Raw genomic sequence first — 15,593 nt, forward strand, 5'->3', positions numbered from 1 at the left:
GTAATAAATAATAAAAGGTTAATCCCGGTCAGGAAAAACACGTAACACGAAATCTACGAGTAATTCGACCCCATAGCCCTGTGGGCTTTTTGCTTAAAACAGGGCGTTGTTAATTCAACCAATTTTAAATTACCAATACAATAGAAATAATAATTTTACTTGATCGAATCTAATCAGGGAAGATAATTAGGTTATAAAAATTATACGTTGTTGGTATAGGCCTACTTTACCTGGGCTTAATTGAGAATTGTAATACTATACAACAGTTAAAATATTTTTTTATTAATTAATGTTCTCTTACGTAAATAAAAAAGACACATCAAACATACGTTTATAAAACTATAATACTTGTATTAAATAAATGTTAACAAATATATGCTTAATTAAACGAAGTATACAATCAAATCAATGGTCATTTTTATTAGCACACATTTTACCGAGACCTGTAAATTAAAAAAACAATTTAAATATAGAAATATTCACACGGCAAAAGCATACTACTAGTTTTGCGCCGATCAAATCATTACAAGTAATTATTCAAATTGGGTACGAGTAGGCAAAATAATTGGTACGAGTAAGCCAAAAATGGGTACGGGTAAGCCAAATAATGGGTACGAGTAAGCCAAATACTTAGGTACGAGAGTAAGCCAAATATTTAGGTACGAGTTGGCATGGGTACGGGTTGGTTTGGGTACGGGTTAGCCAAAGTGGGTACGAGTTGACCAATTATTTGGGTACGGGTTAGCCAAGTTGGGTACGAGTTGGCATGGGTACGGGTTGGTTTGGGTACGGGTTGACCAGCACCCATTGCTATATGCTATACGCCTATAAGTATCTGTCTTTACAGCAGAAGCAGAATGTCCAGCCAACTGCATATGTGGGCCTGGGCGGTATACTGACGGTCAACGAGTGGCATGTCGTCCTCCATGGAGTATTAATAACATCTCAACTATCAACGAGTATAATGATCATGTTCCAATAACAGAATTGTAAGTATAGCGTTATTGTGAGGCGACCATTTCATTGCTATAAGTTTATTTATAACTTGGAATTTTAAAAATATATTTAAAAATATGAAAATCAAGATTATATATATGATTTTTAGTGGCACCTATTGATTAAAATATCAGAAGTAATTTCTTGGTGGGTCAGTTTCTATACCCCAACCCCATCACTACATCACTGTACCTATAAGCCTAGAACATAACGAAATAAGTGCATTGCCCATGTGTTTGATAGTTTGACAGCACTGACAAAACTGAAGGCCTAAATATTAAAGACCCCTTCCCTGCAATTTTGGACGTTTTTTGGAAAATAATACATATATATCACTTTAAAAACATTAAACCATGTCATTCCTTGTCTTAAATGTACGTTTTATGGTAAATTATGATAAAAAGTGAGAAACAATGCACTACCTAAGTAGCTCGCGGCGATCGACCTCTCGTGGACGGTCTTAGGCCTAGCCTAGCTAGGCTTAGTTTTGTAGGCCTAGCTGGTAAACATCGGTAACGTACGAACATCGTACGCTAGCTATATACCTAGCCTGACGTTGTATAGTTGCTGCATTAATTGTCTTTCTATTTTTGCCAGACTCCGTTGATACAAATTGGGGAAAACCCGGTATTTTCGCTGAAAAGTTAGGAGTCTTCCATTTGTTTTGGCCTCACGATCGATCGAAAAGTGGGCGAATTACAGGTGAAAAACAAAAATATCAATCCGCGCGCAATGCATTTTGGGATTTATAGCGGGCCGCTATAATTATTAGAATCGACTTATTTTTCACATTTTTAACCGTTTAAAGACGAAAAAAGTTATCGCAATAGGACCATATAGTATTATTTTTACATCAAATATAGTTTGTGATCTTAAATTAGATCTAAAAAACGTAGGGAAGGGGGCTTTAATTTCTATGTTTAACTTTTTTCTAAATAAATAATAAATTATTCATTCTTTATCAGGATGAATTGTTTAAAGATAATAATACTTTTACAATTGGTCATTTAAGAGACTTTAAAGTTACTATTATTTATCATTATCATCATAAACATTAAGAATAAGATGATAGTGAATATTCAGCATTCTCACATAAAAATTATTCAAAATGTATAAGAAAAATAAAAATATACAAATATTTTAAAATTTGCTATAGAAATTGTTTTCATTACAATACAACTTTCTTATTTTAATAGTTTATTTTACTGTAGCCTAATAAAAGTATACTCATCAGCATTTACATATCAAACAGCTTGAATATTGTAATTGTTACTGTACATTGTTTTTATTTTGAAGGGATTTGAGCTATAACCAAATAAGTACATTGCCAGCCAATGTATTTGATAGATTGACAGTGTCACCGTCGGAACTCGTCCAATGGGTAATAATTTAGTTAGAAGCGATAAATATGTGGGAGAAGCGAATAAGACTGAGTTTAATAATGAAGGTCCTAGTTCAAACACTGGACAGACAGAAAAGGAGACTATAAATTAATGCAACTATATATTTTATTGTTAAGTTTAGAATTTAGTTTCAAGGTCACAATTATTATTAATTTTACAACATTTGCTATTATCCCAAAGTGGCCGTATAAGTATTACAAACTGACAAAAGACGGAATATAAGTAAGTTTAACAATAATAAACAGATGTCAGATATTAAACGCAATCAATAAAACGATCAACTTGATTCAACCAAAGCTCTTTTAAAATACTATTTAGGCCTATTATAATTTAATCAATATTATTAAAGAAACAAATCAGAAGTTAAAATATAAATTAATTAAACCAACACAGCCCCTCTACAGTAGTGAGATTAAAAGCGGCTCAGACCCCTTTAGAATGTGAAACTGTAAACAAAACAACACATGCAAATGGTTAAGAAAACATCTAAGATAATTGTTTAGATAACATAGTTTAACGTTTTAACACACATTTGAACTAATAACTAATTAAACAAAACTACTAATGTACAATAACTATATATATCATAATTAAATGAACTAACAAACTACTGTAACTAAATAATACATTACTATTGAAAAATACTAGTGACCCAAAACATCGTTGGCGATAGAATTACCCATTAAAAGGACGAAATGTATTGCTTAAAGGTCACCTCCTATAATCTTAAACACAGATATGTCCTTGAGCTATTCACCCTCCACACTCTACAGTGCAGTAACATAACATAATACTTACTAGCATAATAGTGTACTATGTACTAATATACGAAATTATACGTACACTGAATACAATAATGAGGTCGAAAAGACATACAGTATATAACTATTATTATATCGTCAAACTATATTAATTATCATCTAAACTAAAACGCATCAATTAGGCTAAAGGTACGATCCATCATTATATCGCCTATAGTATCATGGTAAATAAAACAATACAATATAACAAACATTATTACATCGTTTATCAAAGTAAATTAAATAACAATATATCAAATACATACGTTTTTATGACAAATAAACATGAGACTAGATGAGTGATATCGGAGGATTAATTCGTCGATGGTAACGGCATGGACGACAGGACTATCACTGTCTTCTTCCGTACCCCAAATGCAAGATGAGTAAGTAAGTATGAGGGCGCGATTAATGACTAAAATAGACCCTCACACATTCCCCCCAGTTTGTTATTGTTGTCCCCAACAAATAAAATAATCAATATAATAAGTACAGTATTTAAAGAAAATAATACAGAAACTAACCAAATTTACACAAGAGTTTCTAGCATAACTGAGTGTTGTTCATTAATACCCTTAATCTCCTCCCACTCGCCAAAGCGTGCTGGGGGTCGAACTACCCTCCTCAGATTATACCTATTCTCTAATACGTTGTGCTCTGTAGGTGCGTTAACTAAGGTGTCTGAATCAAATTCCAGTGGTGGAGGAACGATAGGGTAAGCCTGTTCTGCTTCTTCATCACTTCCTATTCCATCGTCGATCGGACCTTCCCCAAACGGACACGGAATTATTAAATTGCGATGGACGGTCCTTTCTTTGGTTCCATCTTCTGAGCGTAACCTGTAGACTGGTTGATCTGTCATCCGATGGACAATGATATACACATTATTTTCCCACCTATCAGCAATCTTTCGTCTTCCACGCAGATTTTTGTTAGCAACTACTACCCTGCTTCCAACTGGTAAGGAATTGTCACGAGCTTTCTTATCATACATTGCCTTCTGTTTCTTTCTGGACTCTTCTGCTTGGGTTTGTGCGGCCTGGTAGGCGTCTTGCAAAGTCTCGCGTAAGTGCGTTACATAATCTGAAGTGTCGTAGTTATCTTGTAAGTTATCATCGCTGTCGATAATACCCAACGTCACATCTGCTGGTATACGTGGTTCACGCCCAAACATTAAAAAGAACGGAGAATATCCGGTAGCGGAATGTTGTGTGCAGTTATAAGCATGTGTCAATCCTTCTATGTGTTCCACCCAGTTGGATTTGTCTTGTGGTTCCAAAGTACCTAAAAGGTTCAAAAGGGTGCTGTTAAATCGTTCTGTCATTCCATTTCCCTGTGGGTGATATGGGGTCGTTCGGCTTTTATCAATGCCTAACATATGACAAAGCTCGCGTACAAGGTTTGATTCAAAGCATTTTCCCTGGTCGCTGTGAATTCGCTCTGGTAAACCATAATGAATAAAAAACTTTTTCCACAACGTTTTGGCGACAGTGTGCGCCGTCTGATTGGTCGTTGGATATGCTTGGGCGTATCTGGTGAAGTGGTCTGTCAAAACTAGTACATCTTCTATGCCCCCACGTGACGTTTCAACTGTTAAGAAGTCGATGCAAACTAATTCGAGTGGTCGGGTGGTTACTATATTATTTAAAGGAGCTCTAGTCTTGGGTTCTGCGGTCTTTCTAAGCACACATCTTTCACATTGGTTGATATATTCGCGGACCTCTCCTCTTAATCCTGGCCAGAAACAACGCCGTCGAACTAAATCGAGAGTTCTTTCAAAGCCTTGATGACCCATTATATCATGCGACTGTCGAATTAATTTCATCCGGGCAGTAACTGGTAATATGAATCGTGTGTGTTGAGATTGGGACTCGGGGTCAGCAAATATCAGCACTCCATTGTCGAACTTTAGATTATCCCATTTTGATAAAATATTACGTACTTGCCGGGATTCTTGTCGCATACGCCGATCACTCGGCTTATCCTCACTCTCAAGAAACGCTATTACTCTGGAAGTGATCTTGTTTCTCCTCTGTTCTCGTTTAATTTCCTCGTGTGGCAAAGATACCTGTAGGGCTGTCCCATTATTGATAATTTGTGAATGATTTGACGTTGGCAATAAAAAACTTTCTTCCGTATCTTCTCGTCGTAGACAGTTACCTAATACATTCTTTACTGTTTCGCATGGAATTCTTGATAGTGCATCGGCGTTGTCGTTTTTACGTCCCGGACGATAGATAATGTTGATGTTGCATTGTGAAAGGTCGTTGACCCATCGTTGACCATGAGCGTCTAATTTTGCTTTTCCCAATACATACGTTAAAGGATTATTATCAGTGACCGCAGTAACATCGTTCCCATACACATAATCCCGAAACTTGTCAGTCGCGGCCCAATGTAAAGCCTTGAATTCCAATTTATGCGCAGGGTATCTCTTCTCAGAATCTGATAATGACCGACTGGCAAATGCAATCACTCTCTCTTTACCATTCTGGACCTGTGCCAGGACTGCACCCAGGCCGTCAATAGAAGCATCGGTTTGTAAAACGAAAGGAAGTGTAAAATCTGCATAAGCGAGAATAGGAGCGGACTTGATGTTATTACGAATGATTTCGAAGCTGCGTTGTGCGTCCGAGTTCCATTGAAATGGCGTCGTATATTGTTTCCGCTGTTTACCGCCTTTAATACGTTTTGTGTCGCCTTCAAGAAGATTAAATAGAGGTCTAGCGATCCTTGCGTAGTCTTTTATGAAACGTCGGTAATAGCCAGTAAACCCAAGGAAGCGGCGTACCTCTTTTCTTCCGTTCGGAACCGGCCAGTTCTCTACCGCTGCTACTTTTTCCGGATCAGTTTTCACTCCATCTGCCGAAACACGATGTCCAAGGTATTGAACTTCTTTCTTGAAGAATTGACATTTGGACCTCTTCAGCTTAAGGCCGTGCGTGCGAAGCCTATCAAACACTTTTTGAAGCTTCTCTTCATGTTCTTCGACCGTTTTACTAAAAACAATAATGTCGTCTAAATAGAGTAAAATGTCAGTAAAATTAAGGTCGCCAAAAACAGTGTTCATCAGACGCTGAAACGTTGCAGGGGCGTTCATGAGTCCAAACGGCATCCTGGTATATTCAAACAAACCAAAGGGTGTAGTGAATGCCGTCTTTTGCTGGTCATTATGGTCCATCTGGATTTGGAGATACCCCGACGTTAAGTCAAGACTCGAGAAATATTTTGCGTTGGCAAGAGAATCAAGACTTTCTTCTATCCTTGGTAATGGAAAAGCGTCCCGTACGGTTTTCGAGTTCAACTTACGGTAGTCAACACATAGACGTATACTTCCATCCTTCTTCCGGACGATGACAATCGGCGAAGCAAAAGGACTCTGACTCGGTCGGATGATTCCAGATTCTTCTAAATCTTTTACGTGCTCTCGTACTTCTTGAAACTCCGTCGGTGGAATTCGTCGGTACGGCATTCGAAACGGCGCAGGATCTACAAGAGGAATCTTGTGTACAACAGTAGTCGTGTATCCGATGTCGTTTGAGTCTCGCGAAAATATGTCGTCGTTCTTCAGTATCAGGCGATCTATGACGTCCGCGTGATTGGGTTTGTCCTTAGTTCCTTTCTCAGTACTGTCTTTAGCAGTGGTTTCCATAGTCAGAAAACTTTGATTGACACTACTCTCGATATTAGTGACTGCGGCCAGATTAGCTAAGCGTGTATTACGCCAAAGTTTAATGGGTTTATTTGAAGGGTTGAAAACTGTGACTGGAACACGTCCCTTTGAAACTTCTGCTACACCACATCCGACTACTAAATCAAGATCTTCTGGGTTAGTGAGTTGCTCAACGAGGCCGGTAAATTCTCTCTTTTTGATTACTTTAGGAGCTTTAGATGACACCAGTCGTTGAGTGCCTGGTGGAATTGTGATTGGTCGACGCCCCATGTACTTGAGAAAACCAATGTTCCCGTTTGCGGTTGCCATATCCATCCCATCATCATTTATAAACGAAAAGGCCAAATACCATGAAGAGGAAACACGTTGCATTTTCTGCATTAGGCAGCGTCCATATTTTGTGTGAAAAATATCTCGACCAGCACGAATCACATTTGTTCCAATTAAGCAGGGTACAGTTTGTCTCGTTGGGGTCGGTGGAACAATTAGAGCAGGTACCGTCCTAATCTGTTCACCAAGCACTTGTATATCTATGTAGATGACTCCCTCGTGTGGGACGGCTTTTCCCCCTGCGCCTTCAATGGTGATACTCGACGGAACGATATCCGACTTCGACAAGGTGGGATGCTCTTTAACAAACGCCGAGGTGATTGTCGTCACCTGTGATCCGGTATCTAACAGAGCTATACATGGCTGGCCGCTTACGTGCACTTCACATGTGTTTACGTGTCCCACTAGTTTATGTTTCTCATCCACTGGTACAGGAACTTCATTACCTACAATTGGACTCTTTTCTTTCACACCCACTGGTTGTCCCCCAACAGCAGGTGACTTTAGTTTAAAGGACGGCCTGCCCATGGGCAGTATCGGGCGATGTGTCCGTACTCGTGGCAGTGGTAGCATTCGATGGGCCTTTGTGCCCCTGGTGGTTGTAATGATGGTCGTGGTCCTGTCATTGGTTGGTACTGCTGACTTGTCGGTGAACGAACCATATCCTGATTAAAAACTCGTTGTCCAGATGGTCGTGGTCCTGTCATTGGTTGGTACTGCTGACCTGTCGGCGGCCGAACCATATCCTGATTAAAAACTCGTTGTCCAGAGAGTTCAATGCGATCGAGGCGTTCCGATATGGTGCGTTGTGTTTCAATCAAGCTTTTAGTGGCCTCAAGTTGTTTATCTAACGCTGCCCTTAGCTTATCTATCTGTGTGGAAGTACTATCTCCGGCAGTCTGAGTCATGGAGAATGCCCTTCTCTCCGCCTGGTTATTCTCCTCTGTGATGATTCTCAGCTCTCGTCTCAATTGGGTAAAGGACATGTCCCGTGGCCTCATAGGGGCTAACCGCTCACGAACTCGGATATCCGTTAGTCCAAACATGAACTGCGTCGTTAACATTCGATCACGTCCTTCGAGCACAGATGAATTCTTCCTTTCCACTTTGCGCAACATGGCTTCCAAGGCAATTGCGTATTCACTTGCAGTTTCCCCTCTTCTCTGGATACTAGCATAGAAATTTGCCATTGGAGATACGGCAGGGTTCGCTTCTCCGTATTCATACATCAATTCCTCAAACGCCGCTTTCGCTGTCTTTCCCTCATTTCCTTGGGCCTCCAAATTCAGAACGAGATCTCTTGCTCTTCCCTGCGTGTGTCTTACCACTTCTGCATACCCGTCACTACCAGAAAGGTGTTTTGAGTCTATCAAGAACTGCATGTCACGTATCCAATCCTCGATTTGTTGTCCATTGTTGCGTCCGGAAAACGTTGGTACTGACTTCGTCTGGTGAGTGGTGATCACGCCTCCAAGACTTGCTAAGTTTGTGTTACTTTCGGCACCGCTGAAGTTCAGTTGCTGTCTTGATCTGGGTCTGGGTATAGGTCGTCCCGAGTGTGATGGTCGTGCTGATGGTGTGGATGTGGTGGGCGGAGGATCAAATCCTGCCATTTGGAGCGGGCTCAGATTTTCTGTAGATGTCCGGCTTCCTTCTACTTGACCATACGGGGTGAGTTGTGGTGGGCTCGCCATTATCTCACTAAAGTATCAGGACTGTGTTGGCTTATAGTATTAAAATTTAGAACTAGTAATTATTAGTGCAATAAATTTATTTAATTTTAATCTGAGAGTTGGCATAGAGTAGTCTCCTTTTTCACTAATTTATTGTCTGTCCCGGGTTTCGGCACCAAAAGTTATGTCACCGTCGGAACTCGTCCAATGGGTAATAATTTAGTTAGAAGCGATAAATATGTGGGAGAAGCGAATAAGACTGAGTTTAATAATGAAGGTCCTAGTTCAAACACTGGACAGACAGAAAAGGAGACTATAAATTAATGCAACTATATATTTTATTGTTAAGTTTAGAATTTAGTTTCAAGGTCACAATTATTATTAATTTTACAACATTTGCTATTATCCCAAAGTGGCCGTATAAGTATTACAAACTGACAAAAGACGGAATATAAGTAAGTTTAACAATAATAAACAGATGTCAGATATTAAACGCAATCAATAAAACGATCAACTTGATTCAACCAAAGCTCTTTTAAAATACTATTTAGGCCTATTATAATTTAATCAATATTATTAAAGAAACAAATCAGAAGTTAAAATATAAATTAATTAAACCAACACAGCCCCTCTACAGTAGTGAGATTAAAAGCGGCTCAGACCCCTTTAGAATGTGAAACTGTAAACAAAACAACACATGCAAATGGTTAAGAAAACATCTAAGATAATTGTTTAGATAACATAGTTTAACGTTTTAACACACATTTGAACTAATAACTAATTAAACAAAACTACTAATGTACAATAACTATATATATCATAATTAAATGAACTAACAAACTACTGTAACTAAATAATACATTACTATTGAAAAATACTAGTGACCCAAAACATCGTTGGCGATAGAATTACCCATTAAAAGGACGAAATGTATTGCTTAAAGGTCACCTCCTATAATCTTAAACACAGATATGTCCTTGAGCTATTCACCCTCCACACTCTACAGTGCAGTAACATAACATAATACTTACTAGCATAATAGTGTACTATGTACTAATATACGAAATTATACGTACACTGAATACAATAATGAGGTCGAAAAGACATACAGTATATAACTATTATTATATCGTCAAACTATATTAATTATCATCTAAACTAAAACGCATCAATTAGGCTAAAGGTACGATCCATCATTATATCGCCTATAGTATCATGGTAAATAAAACAATACAATATAACAAACATTATTACATCGTTTATCAAAGTAAATTAAATAACAATATATCAAATACATACGTTTTTATGACAAATAAACATGAGACTAGATGAGTGATATCGGAGGATTAATTCGTCGATGGTAACGGCATGGACGACAGGACTATCACTGTCTTCTTCCGTACCCCAAATGCAAGATGAGTAAGTAAGTATGAGGGCGCGATTAATGACTAAAATAGACCCTCACAACAGCACTGACACGGCTGTAAGTATTTTGCTTTTAATCATCTCATAATGTAATCAATACAATCATACAATATACATTTTAAAAGCATTAGTAAATACTAAACCATTATCAATAAATTATTTTTTTTAAATATACTAATATTGATAGTTGGTTTTTATTCAAAGAGATTTAAAATATTATTTTAATAAATACATTAAGATGATAACAAAATGTTGAGAATAACCCTTTCAAGTCTATTTATAACTTGGAATTTTAAAAATATATTTAAGAATATGTAAATCAAGAATATATAATTATTAGTGGCACCTATTGATTAAAATATCAGAAATAATTTCATTTCGTGGAGTCAGTTTCTATACCCCAACCCCATCACTACATCACTGTACCTATAAGCCTAGAACATAACGAAAATAAGTGCATTGCCAGCCCTTGTGTTTGATAGTTTGACAGAAATGACAAAACTGAAGGACTAAATATTAATTTCTATGTTTAACTTTTTTCTAAATATATAATAAATTATTCATTCTTTAAGCACTTATCAGTATGAATTGGTTAAAGATATTAATAGTTTTACAATTGGTCATTTAAGAGACTTTAAAATTACTATATCATCATAAACAGTAAGCTGATAGAGAATATTCAGCATTCTCATATAAAAATAATTAAAAATATACAAGTGACAATAAGAAAAACAAGAGTAATAAAAATATACAAATATTTAAAATTTTCTATATAAATTGTTTTCATGACAATAACATTTTCTTATTTTAATAGTTTATTTTACTGTAGCCTAATTAAAGTATACTCATCAGCATTTACATATCAAACAGCTTGAATATTTCAATTCTTTCTGTACATTGTTTTTACTTTGAAGGAGTTTGATCAGTAACCAAATAAGTACATTGCCAGCCAAAAATATTTAAAATAGAAATTGTGATCATGAGTATTTTAATTCTTTGTTTAATTTGTCTTGAAAATAAATAATATAATAATTTATAACATTGAATATTATGCATTGTATAATTTCAAAATCTGATCAATACATACTGTAAATGTATAAAAAATAATACATTAAGATGATAACAAAATGTTGAGAATAACACTTTCAAGTCTATTTATACCTTGGAATTTTAAAAATACATTTAAGAATATGTAAATCAAGAATATATAATTATTGTTGGCACCTATTGATTAAAATATCAGAAATAATTTTGTGGAGTCAGTTTCTATACCCCAACCCCATCAATACATCACTGTACCTATAAGCCTAGAACATAACAAAATAAGTGCATTGCCAACCCATGTATTTGATAGTTTGACAGAAATGACAAAACTGAAGGACTAAATATTAATTTCTATGTTTAACTTTTTTAAGTAAATAATAAATTATTCATTATATAAGCACTTATCAGGATGAATCGGTTAAAGATATTAATAGTTTTACAATTGGTCATTTAAGAGACTTTAAAATTACTATATCATCATAAACAGTAAGCTGATAGAGAATATTCAGCATTCTCATATAAAAATAATTAAAAATATACAAGTGACAATAAGAAAAACAAGAGTAATAAAAATATACAAATATTTAAATTTTCTATATAAATTGTTTTCATGACAATAACATTTTCTTATTTTAATACTTTATTTTACTGTAGCCTAATTAAAGTATACTCATCAGCATTTACATATCAAACATCTTGAATATTGTAATTGTTACTGTACATTGTTTTTACTTTTAAGGAGGTTGGACAATAACCAAATAAGTACATTGCCAACCAATGTATTTGATAGATTGACAGCACTGAAAGGACTGTAAGTATTTGGTCATGTTTAATTTGTTTTAAAAATAACAATTATCAATATTAATTATTCATTTTATAAAAATCTTAAATTTTAATTGGTCATTATTTAAAAAAGAGATTTATTTAATAATTATTATTATATACATTAAGATGATACTAAATATTTAAAATAGAAATTGTGGTCATGAGTATTTTAATTCTTTGTTTAATTTGTCTTGAAAATAAATAATACAATAATTTATAACATTGAATATTATGCATAGTATCATTGAATAAGGTGATCAATACATAATCTTTTAAAAATCACTTTTCATATTTTAGTAGTTATTTTTGCCTAATTAAAGTATACTCATCAGTATTTACTATGTAGATAATTTCCCTATCATTGAGTGAAAGACTATACAAAAAAATCAAACTGTATATGAAAAATAAAAGTTGACACATCAAACAGCTTGAATATTGTAATTGTTACTGTACATTGTTTTTACTTTGAAGGTATTTGTATAGTAACCAAATAAGTACATTGCCAGCCCTTGTATTTGATAGTTTGACAGCACTGAAAAAACTGTAGGCCTAAATATTAATTTCTATGTTTAACTTTTTTCTAAATAAATAATAAATTATTCATTCTTTAAGCACTTATCAGGATGAATTGGTTAAAGATATTAATAGTTTTACAATTGGTCATTTAAGAGACTTTAAAATTACTATATCATCATAAACAGTAAGCTGATAGAGAATATTCAGCATTCTCATATAAAAATAATTAAAAATATACAAGTGACAATAAGAAAAACAAGAGTAATAAAAATATACAAATATTTAAAATTTTCTATATAAATTGTTTTCATGACAATAACATTTTCTTATTTTAATACTTTATTTTACTGTAGCCTAATTAAAGTATACTCATCAACATATACATATCAAACAGCTTGAATATTGTAATTGTTACTGTACATTGCTTTTACTTTTAAGGTATTTGCACAGTAACCAAATAAGTACATTGCCAGCCAATGTATTTGATAGATTGACAGCATTGACAACACTGTAAGTATTTGGTCATGTTTAATTTGTTTTAAAAATAAATAATAAAATAAAAATAATAATGAATATTATAAATTGTATAATTACAAAATGTGATCAATACATACTGTATATGTATATAAATTATTTTTTTAAAGGTTTAGTAAAATGTTAACAATTATCAATATTAATTATTCATTTTATAAAAATCTTAATTTTTAATTGGTCATTATTTAAAAAAGAGATTTATTTAATAATTATTATTATATACATTAAGATGATACTACATATTTAAAATAGAAATTGTGTTCATGAGTATTTTAATTATTTGTTTAATTTGTCTTGAAAATAAATAATATAATACTTTATAACATTTAATATTATGCATTGTATAATTTCAAAATGTGATCAATACATACTGTAAATGTATAAAAAATAATACATTAAGATGATAACAAAATGTTGAGAATAACACTTTCAAGTCTATTTATAACTTGGAATTTTAAAAATATATTTAAGAATATGTAAATCAAGAATATATAATTATTGTTGGCACCTATTGATTAAAATATCAGAAATACTTTTATTTCGTGGAGTCAGTTTCTATACCCCAACCCCATCAATACATCACTGTACCTATAAGCCTAGAACATAACAAAATAAGTGCATTGCCAACCCATGTATTTGATTGACAGCAGTGACAAAACTGTAGGCCTAAATATTAATTTCAATGTTTAACTTTCTTCTAAATAAATAATAAATTATTCATTCTTTAAGCACTTGTCAGGATGAATTGGTTAAAGATATTAATAGTTTTACAATTGGTCATTTAAGAGACTTTAAAATTACTATATCATCATAAACAGTAAGCTGATAGAGAATATTCAGCATTCTCATATAAAAATAATTATAAATATACAAGTGACAATAAGAAAAACAAGAGTAATAAAAATATACAAATATTTAAAATTGTCTATATAAATTGTTTTCATGACAATAACATTTTCTTATTTTAATACTTTATTTTACTGTAGCCTAATTAAAGTATACTCATCAACATATACATATCAAACAGCTTGAATATTGTAAAAAATAATACATTAAGATGATAACAAAATGTTGAGAATAACACTTTCAAGTCTATTTATAACTTGGAATTTAAAAAATATATTTAAGAATATGTAAATCAAGAATATATAATTATTGTTGAGCCACAATATGAGAAATTCCAAGTGGCTTGATTTTACCGTATTTATATATACTAATTGTTGCCTTTTCTTAGGATATGATTGGAACCAATCTATTGGTCCAACCCAAATCCTTAGTTTTTCGAGCAATATATCATGGTCAACTGTGTCAAATGCTTTTTGCAAATATAAAGATACAACGTCAGAATTATTGCCAATTGACATTTGATTTCTAATTATAATCATTAACTCTGCGCACTTGCACTTCCGGTATGTATTGGGAATAATAATGCCTGACAACAGTACAATGACGAAACTGGTTTTCGAATTAAAATGTTCTTTTTCAATAGAAACAGGTCCATACCCAAATGATAGCGACGTTGTTCAGACCTGTAGCCAGGGGAGGGCTCCCCCACCTATTTATAGCGAACACCCCATGACGTTTACACAAATCTTTAAATCGTCAGTCACGGTGTTCACCGGAAAGAAAGTAGATACGATCGTTTTTCTGAGGTCGCATTATTATGAATTTTATATACAATCGCTTGTGGCTCAATAACTTGGTGGGTCGCGAGAACTCCCAAAATATAATCATTGGGTTCGTGGTCAAAAAAGGTTTCGGAACGCTGCTCTACGCTGTCAGTGGTTGACTATAAGTAAATATTTTAAAACAAAATTTAAAGAGTTATTTTTCTCTCTCTCTGATTTAGTTAACATATATATATTAGTCGGTTGCTTAGCAATTTGTTTGTGCACTTCGTGACAAAAGCATGAAACCTTCTTCTAAAAAATTTGAACAATTTAATGACTCATTTTGACCACGCCCCTTTTAATATATTATGTAGCTATGTAAAAAAATATATATAAAAATGTATGTCAAGTTTGGTATCAAATTATAATTTGACATGTAAAATAACATGAGAAAATATAATTTCACAATATAATGACATTATCAAAGCCACACCCATTATATATTACATAACTTTGTTGAAATATTCAAGAAATCCAATAAATATGGCAAGTTTGGTATTAAATTAAAGCTTATGACATGTACAACACCACGGAACTATGTAAAATATAATTTGAACAGTTGAAAGATGCCATTAATTAAGCCACACCCATTATATAAATACATTACATAATTTTTTGAAAAATGAAAAAAAAATATAAACATGTAAAGTTTGGTATCAAATTAAAGCTTATGACATGTGTAACAACACGAGCATATGTAAAAA

At 33.7% G+C, this 15,593-nt stretch overlaps 1 protein-coding gene across 1 annotated transcript in view; it reads left to right on the plus strand.

The window, feature by feature from the left end:
* LOC144849007 (uncharacterized) overlaps positions 1-15,593 on the plus strand; it is a 51,202-nt gene that overhangs the window by 30,831 nt on the left and 4,778 nt on the right. Inside the window, exon 8 of the mRNA XM_078705959.1 lies at positions 13,124-13,195. Coding sequence (XP_078562085.1) covers positions 13,124-13,195 — 72 coding nt within the window. The remainder of the gene's footprint in view (positions 1-13,123; positions 13,196-15,593) is intronic.

This window comes from Antedon bifida, chromosome 7, assembly GCF_963402885.1.
Source record: "Antedon bifida chromosome 7, ecAntBifi1.1, whole genome shotgun sequence".
NCBI classification, from domain to species: domain Eukaryota; kingdom Metazoa; phylum Echinodermata; class Crinoidea; order Comatulida; family Antedonidae; genus Antedon; species Antedon bifida.